The 14791-nt window shown below is 42.0% G+C and overlaps 1 protein-coding gene across 11 annotated transcripts in view; it reads right to left on the bottom strand.

Annotated features, from left to right (window-relative positions):
• NTMT2 (N-terminal Xaa-Pro-Lys N-methyltransferase 2) overlaps positions 1 to 14791 on the bottom strand; it is a 48854-nt gene that overhangs the window by 23126 nt on the left and 10937 nt on the right. For 7 of the 11 annotated variants that reach the window (XR_014617399.1, XR_014617400.1, XR_014617401.1 and 4 more), the window contains exons 3-5: positions 12611 to 12860; positions 2491 to 2616; positions 1433 to 1627 (exon numbers count right to left, since the gene is read on the bottom strand). Coding sequence is in view for 2 of the 11 variants with exons in the window: in XM_084266528.1 (XP_084122654.1) it covers positions 9645 to 9919; positions 12611 to 12860 (525 nt within the window). In the remaining 9 variants the exon portion in view is untranslated. Of the gene's footprint in view, positions 1 to 1111; positions 1144 to 1432; positions 1628 to 2490; positions 2617 to 8248; positions 9920 to 12610; positions 12861 to 14791 lie in introns of those variants that run through there. The other 4 variants (XM_084266529.1, XR_014617398.1, XM_084266528.1 and 1 more) reach the window with 4 other exon arrangements.

Below are 14791 nucleotides of genomic sequence, written 5' to 3'. Positions count from 1 at the left end.
GACTGTGATAGGCAGAAAGTTTCTAACTATTCCCCAGTCAAAAGGAGAAGAACAATTCCTGTTTTTCTCCTCCTTGTGACTCTGCCTCTTCCTTACTCGACACTTGTCTTTGATTTCTGCCACTTTGCTTCTATGAATACCTCAGGCTATTTGTGTGCACTCGTTATGGGACAGAAAGGAAGGACAATTTGCAACAGCAGGTCAGATCCTACATTCTCTAGTTCTGTGTGAATTCTAATTCTGAAAGAACAACTTTATAACCTTCATGGTGCAGGTAAGCCTTAAAGGGTTAAGTTAAGCCTTAACTACAAACACAAGAACATTATTTCCTAAAATGTCATTATTTGAAAGCCATTCTCACAATGGGGTGTTTGAGGATGAGAATACACCCAGCCTGTCAAGCCTCCTGCTTTCTACATCAAACATCCTTCTTCTTTCCCATCACCACCTTTGCAACTCACACATGTCCAGCATGAGGCCACAGCTTCTTTCTGGCTCCTGATCCCAGGTGCTAGATCTTGCTCTGTCCACACTTGTCTGCCAAGCAGAGCACATAGGTGGAGGGAAGCAAGTTCCCAGAGCAACTTCTCTCTCCATGCTGCTTTCCAAGCGCTGCCAGCTGTCCTAGCGCTTCTTTATCACACAGGATTACAAATCCATCCAGGGTGTCCACTCTTCCATCAGAGGACCCAGTGGAGCGGGGTATAAGACTGCTTGTAATGTTATTGTTAAAGAGGTTCCTTTGGGTTGTTTTTAGCAGAAATTTGAGTTGCTTGCTTCCAACAGAGGATCAGTTACAAAACCAACATGAAGCAGACAGGCTTTTTTGAGAGTGACGGCTCTGTTTACCACATTAATTTCAGGGAAAGTTATTTGGGAGGAGGGAGGAAGTAGTTAAATCCTTGTTTACCATGCTGGAAACCCAAATCCCCTTAGTTTACACAAATAAGAAAGGAAACGGCTTAGCAGTATGAGCACACAGCTGCGACTAAGGAGAGCTGGGTTTATTCCCTGCTCTAACACATACAATTCTCTAAGGCTCCTCTCCCCTCAATGTGAGATTCAACTCACTTAACCTTAGGTATACAGTCCCAGCTGAAGACCAACTCACCATTCAGCAGACAGAGACAGGCTACAACCAATGCCAGATTTGTCCAGTAGCATCAGATGGACTGAAAAGTCTTGTGGAAGCATTAGTGTTCCTCCCCTGGGTATTAGGCAGTTGTCAGAACCAGTTGAACTAAATAGCTGAAGTAAACTGACATGAATGCAACTCTGCTTTCTGGGGTTCCCATACATACAATGAAGCTAATTAGTCCTTCCCCACCTGACAGGGGTGTGGAGAGGGTCAGTTATTATAACATGCTCTGGTACTGATGTGCAGAAAAGCCATAAAAGCCATAAAAGCCTGAGTGTAAGCTCATCTGTCTACCTGAGAAGGCAATGACAGAAAGTAGTCCACAGGTTCCTGAATTCTTCCTGTTCCATACGTGCGCCTATTGTGGCTGTTGCGTGGCTGGCTTGGATCACCACAGTGATGTGCTCAGCCATCTTCTGAGAGGTGGTATTTCTCTCCTCGCTGCAGGGAATGCAGTCTGTTGGGGGAGACAGGACAAAGCTGCCTGTGCTGAAAGAGCCCAGAAAAAGAAATAATTCGTTATGTCTGCTGTGTCAGGGCAGAGGCAGGCTCTGTTCTGCCCATTGAAATCAGAATTACTGCATGCTGCAAACCAAAGGCACTGTCAGACTTCAGTTTGGGGATCTGCAAGATCAAGGGTAACAGAAAGACAGGGACTGAACCATACCTGAACAGTGAAATTACTTTGTGCAGTCATTTCACCTGATCAGAGTCCCTCTGCCCTGGCATCTAGGCAGCTAGGGACAAATACATGGCCTAATCACAAGCGAGGAGCAAGTCAGATGGCTCTACAGACACTGTCCAAGCAGAAGCCTCGTCAATGTCCTACACTTTGTCTTTGGTAAGTGGTCAGGGCTGCCTCTTCCACCAAATCAAGGCAGCCCAGATACGGTTCCTTGGGGAACTTTAATGTTTTACTGAATCACTTAGTTTCTCTTGATCACTACTGCTTCGGAGTCTTGGTTGTTGGATCCCAGTGGGGATTTTGTTGATGGGGGTTTATTGACTTCTTGTTACCTTGAAGTTACTGCAGTGGCAGGAGTCACAGGTAACTCCTGGAGTCTGTTTATTTTATGGGTTAGATTTTTAAGAGTTTGCCAATGGTACCTGGATTTTAGGAGAAGCTACTCGTTTATTTAGCAATGCACTCACGTACTGATCCATAAATAAAATTACTGTGTCATTTAATAGGACCTAGCAGAGGGTCAGCCCTGACTCATTGGTAAACTGATCAATCTGGAGTGCAAACAGCACCCCTCAGGAATCTCGTTGGGGCTATCTGGGGGAGATAAAGCCAAACATCAGTGTAATTTTGTACTCCACTCAGTTTTCAGGAGTATCCATGCACATACCTTATGAAATGAAAATGCTAAAAGGTCCAAGATGGAGTAATCTCCAACAGCCTTCTCTTTGGTCCTCAGCGGAGGCCCAGAGCTGGAAGATTTTTACAGGTGGGGCTGCAGATCCAAGTTCCACATCTGTGGGAGAAAAAGCAGACTTGAATGCACTGAACACCGGTCTCACAGCAGGATCCAAGAATTCCCATACACTCCAGCTGGAATTCATCTCACCTCACTTAAACACCTAAGCATAACTTGTATGAACCTTAGACAGTCCTGCAAGCTCCTTCTACAGTTGAGTATAGGGGATAACCATCACAGGAGAAAGAAGATTTCTCTTTCTGAGAGGAGCTGATCTCTGCCAAGTGACAATCATGGGAAGTCTTGATAACTACCTGAGCCTCAGACAAGTGTCACTTGGATGTCCAAATTAGGTGAGAAGCATCTCAGTCTGGTGTGCCCTGTGACAAAGAACAGTCATAGAGAAGGGAGCCACAAGGTCATTAGGTCATCTTAGCTGGTCCTATGTACCACATTACAAAGCCCACACATAACTGAGGAGAATAAGATACAAGCACCATTAATTGAAAGAGGTTAGGGTGGATCTGAGTAGATTTTACAAGTGAGACGTGCCAAGTGTCACCCAAGGGATCCTGCCATGGAGTCTTGGGATGGAGCCAGGCTGAACAGGTAACGTCCAATGCTGATCCAGTAACAGCTGCTTTGGCAAACAGCACTAGATCATTTCTTTGTGTGGCTGGGGATCCAGATTATGTAGTGGCTCCTGTTCGACTGCATCTGATGCCTCGTGAAAAGCCAGCAAGCCACACATATTCCAAGGACCACAGGTCCCCTTGGCCAATGCAAACCACATATTCCACACCTATGTGTATACATCTGCAAAACTGTTCATCATGTGTGTACACACACAGGGAAATCTCCCAAACAAAGATTTTGAAGCTAGACCTGTGATTTTCAAGCTCCTGTGGTTGATGGTGCTATGTGTTTGTTACTCTGTTATTGGAGGAGCGTGGGAGGATTCCCATGCTGGAGTATTACCCCAGCAGCAGTGGCAGCAGGAAGGAGAAGCTGCTCCTAGCAGTGTCAGGCTGAATGCACACAGAGCAGGCTGCTCTGTGCAGCAGTTGTGGCATGTGGAACACTGTTTGGGAATGTCTTACTGCAGCTCTGGAAGGGAGAGTCTCTGAATCAGGATCTTATATTCACTGGGCATTGTCAGAGGTTAGGGAGAGGGGAACCATCAGGCATAATGCACCTACAGATGAGTTCAAGCCACTGCAAAGTGGCACAGTTGAATGGAGCTTTTGGAAGGACTTCGCTATTGCTTCGATCTTTAATACACTAATCTGGAATGGGATGGATGCATGGGCCTGCTATGAAAGTCTACAACATGGGGCATTTTTTCTCCACTGACTACAAAGCGAGCCTAGGCAATTATCTTAGATGAGATGTGTATATTTAGGTGTCTCAAATCAAGTGAGATTATTCGTACTGAAGATACATGATAACTTTGACTGAATTGGCCAAATGCTTTTGAAATCCCACTTAATGGCTACCTCTACTGACAGGCATTGACATGCTTTCAAATCTGGTCTCCTAGATAATTCTGAAAATGTGGTCTTGATATGAAGCCAAGGTTCCTACAAAACAAATCTTCAGAGATTTACAGACATCTGAAGACACTAATAACTATCTGGTAGGTCATACTGCACTTAGAAGACTTGTGTATCTTCAAATGTCTATAAAAACCTTAGTCCCGTGAATATGAAAACACCCAAACAGGTTGAAATGCCTGCAAACTCAACATTTTTGGAAGAGAGATAGTGGGAAGAGAAACTTTCCATTTATTTTCTGTCTTTATTTTTGCTGCAGGCATACCCCATGTTTTTCTTCCAGTGCTTTGAAAGGAACAGAAGCTGTTTATGTCCATAAGCACAATGTTTGGCCTGAGCCCTCTCTTCACAGGACATACCAGGTTGGCCTCACAAGCAGGCTAACCACAACTATGCTGTTTCAATCTGCGCCAAGCCCAAGCCCAGTGAGTTTATCTCTGTGCCTGCAAGAGACCGTGTAGTTGCTGTAGTGGTCTGATCTTGGAGGTGTTAATCACTCACAGCTCTCACTCAGGTGAAGCTGTAGTGCAGCCCAGATCAACCTTCTGTGCCTCAGTTTCCTTATCCCAAACACAATGATAAGGCGTGCTTCAAGGTCTAGGGATGGATAGTGTCATACAAGTAACATTATTTATGGTGATGATGAGAACGTGAGCTTTGTTTTGTACAAAGGTCTAGGAGTGCCTACTTGACATCAATTGAAAGAGGCAGAATTTAACCTGTACGTTTGAAATACAGTGTGTTGTTATTGCTTTCAGATAAACAGAATTACCTCCTCTTAAAATCAAAGGTAATCTGTTTTACTTCAGTGAGATGTGGTGATGTCCACAGAGAACAAATCATTTTTGGCAAGTGGAGGAGGGATTTTCTTGGCAAGTTGGGAAAAAAAAACCCCAAACATCAAAGGAAGAGAAAAGGGATGGGATGCAACACAACTGGTTTTAATCACACATAACAGTCAAGTTCCTTTGGACAGGTCTACTGTCTGATACGCCATTGTAAACGCTCTGGAGAGCCTGGATTAAGAGACTGGAAAAAACAAGTGAATGGCATACAGGTCCTCAGGGCACTCTGTGGAATAACTGGCAAAGCTTTTGCCTGTTGGCATTACGCAGTGATATGTTGCTCCCATTAATGCAGTGCCCTGGTGCCATGACTCTGATTTCTAATGGGTGTTTGCTTGTCCAAGTCCATGCCTTTTTCTGGTTTTGCCAGTCACAGCTCCTCAGATCACACAGCACTTCTGTCTGACACGAGCAATGAAGATGCTGAATGGGTTACAGCAAGGATGCACTCTCTTCCCCCCACCCCATAAAACCATGAGGGAGAGAAGACACTCTTCTCTCTGGCCAATTCAGCTCTGAAGTGGTCTGAACTGCTCTGGGGGAGCCAGTTTCTTCTTCTTTCCTGTCGAAGAGCCTAAGGTGGCTGCTCCCTGGACCAGGCACACTGCAAGCTGCCTGAATTTATGTGGTATGGCCAGAGAAAAAGAGCTTGGGCAAGTACTTCTTGAGAGGACTGTTCCTCGAAATGCCTGTTTCCTCTGGAAATTGCTGACTTGTTTCACTGAATGTGGGGGCAGGGAATGAACTGATTTTATTAATGTAATCAGTAGGAAACTAGTGTTTCACTCCAACTATTACAATCCTCTATAACGTATTATATTACCACCTCACATGAGCTAGTTTAGACCAGATTATAAACACATCCAAACAAGAAAGGGAAACTACAAATATTTTATATGATCATTTCAGGATTCCTGAAACAAAATATTTTAGAACATCCATTCAGTGATATGTTTCAGAATGATGGGTCTCTCTTCCAATTAGGAATGAAGGGACATTTATAATGTCTGAGATGCCTTCAGAACAAAAAGAGCTTGAGCTTTATTGGCTGCTGGAGCTGCACAGTTGGGATCACTGTTTGACTGCTGTAATAATTGCTTCCTTATACTTTGTTGGGATTGCTGTAGCATCTGGGGGCTTGAGGATCTCCTTTGCAAGGAACCTCACATTCATATCATAAAGATAATATTCTGCCTCACAGAAGATAAGCACTGGAACTGATATGGGGAAACCAGGCATTACCAAGAGCTTTGGTGGCGACAGGACAGAAGTGGGATTCACTGCACCTTGGCTAAGTGATTGCTTGTGTTGTGGTTGCCTGGGAGAAACATCTGATTGAAGGGCAACTTGGGTATTTCATTTATTATCTGTTGGTGGTGAATGAGAGCTTGAGCTTGAAGGCTCTAACTGTTCTGTGAACCTTGCCTCAGCTTGGGTATAGATCCTGGTTTTAAATTCCTGGTACAGATCAGGAATGAGTCCTAAATGAGCACCAAACAAATGGGATTCAAACACCCACTGCAATCCGATGAGCTACAGACTTCTTTAAATGCATAGTTTGAATAACCTGAAGGTTGAGGCAGAGCAACTGAGTTGATTATCCAGTCTTTGACCACCACAGGGAAATAGATACATAGATGGTGTCTAAGCAAGAACTTATTTTTGAAATTCATGATTCACTATTATTATATATTGTGGTGAAGTTCAGAGAACCCTGAACTCTTAAGATTCTTATAATGAATGACCCTTACCCAAATTCATTAAAATTTAGGGTGGCCTGAACTAGTTGACTGGGAGATCTTGAATTAAAATGTACACTGGAAAAGGAGGAAACCAAAATATTATTCAGTCTGCAGCAAGCTCATGCATTTAAGACCCTGGTGGGCTTGTGTTTCTTTACTCTTGAGGTTCATTATGTCACCAGAAAAGCTTTAATATTTTACTGTGGAAGCAACATAGCCATGAAACATTAATTTCCAGGAATGTGAACCATGAAATATGGGGTTTTCTACTAAATTAAGAATTTACTTGTCTCTGTTCTCACATAGTTAAGGGAACCAATCTTCGTTATATGTTTATGTATATGTATTTGGGAAATTCACATAGGAAAGACTTGGGAAGAGCATTTTTAGCTTGAAAAATGTTATTTTGTGGGTAACAATACCCATCATTTACATTCTACCTTTCACCCTAAAACATTTTACATTTTGTATCCATCTTGGAACCATGTGTCTCATTACTGAACTGGACTCTGGTGCATAAGTAAACCGCTGATATATTCTGCCCTGTGAGATGTACCAGCTGTTTAGATTTGTATAAAATTGTTTACTTTCCTATTTCCCCAATGCTGTTCTCTCACCATTGTAGTGACCAACAGAATCCAGAGGTGCCGGGCACAGACACGATTGTACTAGGGTCTCCAGGAGTCCCCGAGTATTCTGCACCATGGCAGACATCTCTGGCTGGAAGAAAAAATAATTTGGAATCCAAATAAAGTGGATTCTGCTGTTATTGCTAACCAGTCTTACTAATTGTAGGACTGATGCCTCTTTCCTGTTAAACAAATGACTGGGTTTCCTTCAGATATCTCCACATATTAATACGCATACAAAGACTTCACCAGCTCTTAGCAGTGTCGGAAGAATGAAAGCATTGAAAAGGCTTAAAGGGAATTTGAAGCACTTAGTTCTGGGGACAATTCCAGAATTTAAGTGTTTGCCCAGGGGTTTTAACAATATTATATACTGAGTTTGCATCCATCACTGTGTCGGGGGAACCATAGGTTTCTAGGTTATATAGCGTGCCAGAATATTCACCAAACCACCAGGATTGTTTTCCTTAATGGCACAATTAGTGATGGCACATTAAAAGTACAATTACTGGATAAGATATAATGGCACGAAGCCCTCTGCCATAAACTGGAAATTCTCAACATATCCAACCATACTGCTAGAGAAGATGAGTTGTGCAATCAAAACCAATTTCTTATCAAAGGATGGCAGAGAGTACTAAAATCCAGCTGAGAGATTCCCTGATCTCATTATCCTCAGGCTTATATGCGAGTTAACCCAACACAGATGACAGTATCTGACAAAATCAGTTACGCCTACAGCCATGTAGAGGATGTTTTATAGAAGGCCTTTCCATCACAGCATGGAGATTTGTCAGAATGCAACTCTTTAAAAAGTCTGGTAAGTTTTTTGGGAATAAAACTTGATAAAAATTCTGACAGAATCAGACCAGTTCATTCTAATATTATCATTCATCTCTACAATTCTGAACAAGCCATGTTTAATTAGCTTTTAAAATATAACTTCATTATAGCAATATTCTAAATGCAAAGTATTTTAAAAGATGAATTCAGAGAAAGATTTGATTTTGTCTGAATGAAAAATTTTAATCAGCTTGGTAAAGTCTGTGGTTGTGCGATTTTTCTTCATAAATAACTTCAAAATTATCTCCTCTTGTCCTCACTCAGAATGAAGCAGAATTTAGAATCCCAGTTATATTTTGCAAAATGAACTTCTGTCGTCCCTCAGCATTTTCTGTGCCTGTGTGAATGGTACAAGAAGCTCAATGTGTAATTCCTACGAGCCTTACGGAAATGTTAGTATTTTCAAATCCAGGCTTATACAGCTGCTGTTTGAATATAAATCATAGACGCTTTTGGGTTGCACTAACACCCTCCTCAGTTTAGTACAGTTGTTAATTAATACAATACTGTATTAGTTCTTCTTACAGTCTTACTATTAACACCCCATGAAATCCCATTAGCTCTGCATATGGTGCCAGACTTGCTCTGAATGTGGGAAAGAAAGAAATTTACAGTGGGATGAATAATGAAGAGATGCTTTCAAGTGGTTTCCACTATGAACATTCTGAAAAAAATGTTTTCCAGAATGTAATTTGTGGGGCAATCTTTTCACAAAATTTCAATGCAAACATGCCTATATTTGCTATCTAAGTTTTCCCCTGGAGTGTGAAAACCCTTATGCAGCACTATTGTTCTGTGGCAGAAATGTCAGGCACACAAAGTAGTGCCTAAAAGTGGAAAATTAACCAGATTGTCTTACTGTCCAAACTCACAGGAAAAAAAAAATTAGAAAAAGAAAAAAAAAAGAGAGAGAGCAATAAAATGCATAGCTGATGCCAATAAATGGATAAAAATTTCCTTACATTTTTGGCTTAAATACTTTAAAGTACCGACAGTGATGACAGTCCAAATTCAGACTAGGTTTGCCAGAAGTTATTTGAATTTCCTGCATCAGTGATCAGACAGTTCCTGCTTAAATTCCAAGAAGGTTTAAATGCCTTAGTAAAAACCAGGCTTATTTGTTAACACCTCATACAAAACACTCCAAAATGTATTAGCCACTTCAGACACTTCAGACATTATTTTCTATTAGTTGAGTTTTGTCCAGTATCGACTCTTTAAAAATGAAAGAGATCTGACAAGAAGCTGTTAGAAAGGCTTTCAAAAATGGAGAGAATGAAGAAACAGGCAGGATTTAGAAGCAGATTATTCCCCAGAGAAGCTGGCTCAATCACAATTCTCTCCTGATCCTTTAGGAGTTGCTGCCCTAAGTTGTAGTAGTAGTGCATTGTTAGTAGGATTCTAATAGATGCTTTTCTCCTTCCGAGTCCTGTGGATCATCCATAGTCCAGTCTTTGCAGTCTCACTATGCAGTCAGGAATGGACAGAGCCTTTCTGCATGGCCAACATCCAGACAGGGACACACTGCTCAGGGAATCCCTCTTGCCTCTCCTCTCGTAGGATGGTGAGTCCACTCATTTCAATGAGGCTGCGGAGGATGTTCAGGTCTCGGATCACACTACTATCCAGACAATCCAGGATACAGCCCTCCCTGGCTACATTGTCCTTGAGAATGATAACACCATTATCCTTCAAGCCATTCTGGCACCGGATGAGAAACTCCAGGAGATCTTTATCTGTCAGATATCCTACAGATGAAAAGATGGACAACAGATCACTATTAACCATTCAAACAGAGTCCCCCTGTATACATCAGAACGGTGCCTTGATCTGAGTCTCCATATCCTATTTATTGCAGAAGTTCTAGTCCTGCCAGATTTCATTATGAAATCTTGTGCAAATCAATGAGATCAACAGTTACAAACTCAAATCAATATTTAGGATCCATACTAGTAGAAGCAACAGATGTGGACAGAAGTCAATGGGAACAGTGGAGAAAATACTGGGTGCTGAAGGGTTCTTTAATCTGGTGGTTGAAGACATAATAAGAATCAGTGGCAGGAAGCTGGAGCCAAGCAAATTCATATTGGAAATAAGTGACAACTGTTTAACAGTGTAAGTAATTACCCATTGGAAACTACCAACAGAAGTGGTGTTTACCACCTCGTGAAGTCCTCAAATCAAGCGTGGTTGACTTTCTCAAGATCTGTTTTAATTGAACGCAAACTACTGGGGCTCAGTATGAGGGTAAAGGAATGAATGAACAGCTTGTGATACAGAGTAGGTCAAATAATAGATAATCTAACAGTCCCTTCTGTCTTTTGATGCCCTGTAACTTCGTGTAACATTATGTACCCATCAAAGAAGCACTAATGCAAGACCTTCTGAACTGCCAAATCAATTCTTTCTGTCACCCCATACTGCTGTGATTTCTGCATAGGCCATATATATGTAAAAATAAGACTTTTTTCAGCATGTCACTGGAATTATGGTTTTTATCCTTCCTTCTCAAAGATCAGTACTTCTGTTACATTCAGCTCAGAGAAGAGCAACATGAGAACTCTCACACGTGAAACCTCTAAAATCAATTAACAAGGGCAGGTGGGCAGAAACTGAACAAAACTTGAAAAAAATCAGTTTCTATTTTCTAGTCAAAATATTTTGTTTCTTGACAGAAGATGTAAACTTTTATAAATGGAAGCTGTCATTTCAAAACAACATTTTGACACAGCATGTCACTTTTTTAAGTAATCCCCCCCCAAAAAAAGAAAAAAGCCCCAAAGCCTAAAGCTGAATACAGCTGAAGAAAAAATGGTAACTTCTACATGAAATGTAAATTTACTTTTTCTTTTTTCCCCACATAATAATGGTGTCCACAAAATGGTGTCATATACTTATGCATACACAAGACAAATCAAGATTGCATCAGCAAGGTTCATTGAAGCTTCTGAACATCTATTTCGGAACTTAATGTTCTCTTAACTTAGCTTTTAGCCTAATTTCACAAGAAAGAGATCTTCATGGTGTTCTTCTCTATCAGACGGTGCTGCCCTCACTCCACCAAAAGCACTGATCTTGTTGATATATTTCAGCCAAATTCAAGATAGGGCTAGAAGCTTGATTAGTACTTACGATCGTTACATATTTCACCATAACTGGTGGAGGAAGGAGATTCAGATCTGTGTCTGGGCTAAAGGAAAGGCATATGCTCCCTTAGTTAGCTGCCCCATAGCTGATCAGCACAGCTTCAGCCAAGGCTTAGCTCATTCAGGCTCACGCCAACTCAGCTTTGCTCAAAAAGATGAGGCAAGAGCCACATTTACTGCAATGACAGGCTCTTCAAGAAGGGCAAAAATGCAAAGGGACTTTATATTGTTCTGAAGGAATTTGCTTGTACAGCTATAAAGACCTGATCTAAGAAGCCCAGTTTCATTACGTTTTAAGACTATGTGTAGAGGACAAATAAGTTTTGATGAACACTGTTTTCTCTTCTACTCATCTACCTTTCTTTTTGCCTAGCAAGAAGCTATATCCAGGGTCTTGAAGAGAAAGAGTTGTTCAGTCCTCCAATTGTGCTTTAGAATGAAGATTTCTACCAGCTGAATCTGCACCATGGACTTCCTGAAAGGACAGTTTTAGACAGCACAGCAGGTTTTCTAGAATAAAATAAGAATCTCTTTTGTGAGTGTGAGGAACATAGCCCACAGATTGCCAGCCTGCTGTTCTTCATGCTGCAGAGCATTCACTGGGATGGCTGAGGGGAAGAAGCAGGTATTTCTTATAGGAGGGAGTACTGTGGAGCATAGCTAAGTGAACCTGTTTGATAGGTATCATTGCATGTATAAGACATGATCTGGTTTATAGGTATTGGTAATTTCACTATGCCTTTTCTCAGATTGTTTCCTGAAATATTCCCAAATCAGGATAACCATCAGATTCAGAAATCCTTGCTCACAGGTGAAGCTAAGAAGGAGGACTGGAACAGATCGCCCAGAGAGGTAGTGGATGCCACATCCCTGGAGACATTCAAGGTCAGGCTTAATGGGGCTCTGAGCAATCTGGTCTAGTGAAGATGTCCCTGCTTAATGCAGGGGGGTTGGACTAGATGACCTTTAAAGGTGCCCTCCAAACTAACACGATGATTCTATGATTCCTGCTAAAAAAACCCCATACATAAGGCCTCAGCTACACCTTGGCATGCAGGCTACTCTCCAAGGACATGCACCTTCCTCAAGTATGTGACCTGAAAAAAAACCAACTTGATTTGTGGCAGGGGGACAACTCTCATAAGTCTCTTGTGAGATTTGTGAGATTTTAGGAAGCAGTCCCAAAGATTTGAGAACCTCCTTTTACAGCTGCACCATTCATTCAACATAAACTTTAGCACAGGCTGTATAGTTCTCTGACATGCTGGGCTGGACGAATCATGATGAACTAACCTGAAACCCACTGAATCCAGATGACATCATATCTCTGTGGGGCTGGAGTGAATTCCTGGAGGCTTTTGCAATAATACATCTCTACTCTGTCCTCCTTGCCCTGCAGGTAGTTCGGAACCTCAGCCAGGAAATTCTCCATCATATCCACCAGTTCCACGCTCTTGAAAACTGGTAACAGGACATGCTTGCTGATACGACCTATCCCGGAGCCACAGTCCAGGGCGCGGCTGGTGCCAGCTTTCCCCACCCCCTGTGGGATACAAGAAAATATTTTTGAAATCTGAAAAATACCACCTGAAAGATCACAGCAACTGTGTCACCAGCTATGGCCGTTAGCCCACTGAGTCTAGTGTCTCATCCAAAGCTGTACTGACACTATCAGTACAGCTTTGGATACCTACGTGTGAGCCGATCTAGACTGCTATGTTCCCAGGCTGCTGTTGCTGGGACTTCCTCCTTGCAGCCCTGTGTTTGTTGCTGTACAGTCAGTTTCTGCTTTGGTAAGAAAAGACATAATCTTTCACAAGCTCCTAGCTTTTTCAGAAGTTCCACTGGTCTTTTGTAAAGTCCTTGCAACTTCATCTGTCAAATTCTGAGTCCTGTAGAGGCCCAACAAAAAAGCAAGCATGTACCAAATATTGCATGCAAGAAGTAACTTCTGCAGCATGGAACTCCCGAGGTGGCTGTGGACATCTCATGGGCATATGATACACAACAACTCTGGGATCAGACTGCAGTTTTCAAAACAAGCTGTGTTTGAATGAAGGTCTTGGAGTTACAGGCAGTTTACAACAACTTGGAAAGTTTAGATTGGAACATAGAGGCAAGGAAGATGATTGAGTAGATTTTGCTTAACTGTTCTTTTATTCTCATAAATACAACCTCTGGACAGATCAGACATGAAAAACTGTGGCAAAAAGGCTATGTCTATGAGAAAATAATGAGTCACTGCAAAATAAGCTTTATAATGAAATCTGTATTTCACCCCTAAAGCTTCCATTCTAGCTATAAAAAGGCTCTTAAGAGCCTGCTGCTGTTCTGTAAAACAGGAATTCTAAGCCTGTACATGCATTGACTGTGGGATTGTAGTTACCTTGGCCAAAGGTATCTGTTAAACAAATATAATAAAAGGAGACATAAACACCTTTTCCATGTCCCCTAGAACTGAGTGTTGAAGTGAAACCTATGGGCCAAAATCTTCAACTTCAACGCTCTTGAAGGAAATAAGCCCCGGAAGAGTCTTGCTCTTCCTGCTTACTGGGAGACCCACTCTGTAATGACCAAGCATAAATCACGTAACTCACCACTTTTGGCCTTGCTTCAGTGGGTAATTCAGCAGATTATTAAGGTCAAAGGGCAGCACCACCAATGACATGACTATGAATAGACCAGCCGAGCATCTGGTTACAGAGAGTAACTGTAGAAGGAGCACAAGGACCTCAAAGGCTCTCACCAGCCTGCAGGGCTGCTGGTCCCAATTTGTATACATAGGAAGATTAATCTCCCAGTGTGTGCAAGAATCCTCAAGCCTTCAGCCCTACTGGACTCTGGAGATTACCTGTTTGTAGTTAGCCAGAAAATGTGAGCTGTTCTTCATTCACAGGCTGCGCTAAGGAGCACGTGGCTTTCACTGAAGACTGGACTAAGCTGTAACAGGGAGCTTATGAGAAGAGTAGGAACTGTGTCTTGGATCTTTACAAGGTGGATTTCCACACCGTTTGCTGGCAGATGCATACAGGCCTACACTGATGTGATTAAGTAAAAACCTTTGAGAAAGGTGGTGAGAAAACCAGGTTGATTTACCAAACCTATTGACAGAATTCGATAAAAAGCCACGTAACTTCTCTGACAATTATAATACAGAGAACCTACAGTGACAGTACCTCACTCAAAACAGGGAATTCATCTCCCATGATGTGTCACAGCAAGGATGCCTGATGACACATCTCCATTTGCCCTTGAGAAGAAGGAATGGGAACAATCATGGGAGATGAAGCTCGATCCCACACTTTGCTGAAAGGGAGCAAGAGCACCAAGCAGCCAGTTGAGAAGTGCTGCAAAGCACCACGGCTCCGTTTGTAATGAAAATGTTGACATAATTCCATGTTCAGTTAATATATTTTCAGTTTGGAAGTGCTCACAGTTTTGACAGGGTATTAACATTTTCTTTGGAAAGCAATC

The sequence above is a fragment of the Gallinula chloropus genome (assembly GCF_964237585.1).
Source record: "Gallinula chloropus genome assembly, chromosome: 6".
Lineage (NCBI taxonomy): Eukaryota > Metazoa > Chordata > Aves > Gruiformes > Rallidae > Gallinula > Gallinula chloropus.
Note: the sequence above shows the minus strand (reverse complement) of the source record. Positions and strands in the feature narration are given on the sequence as shown.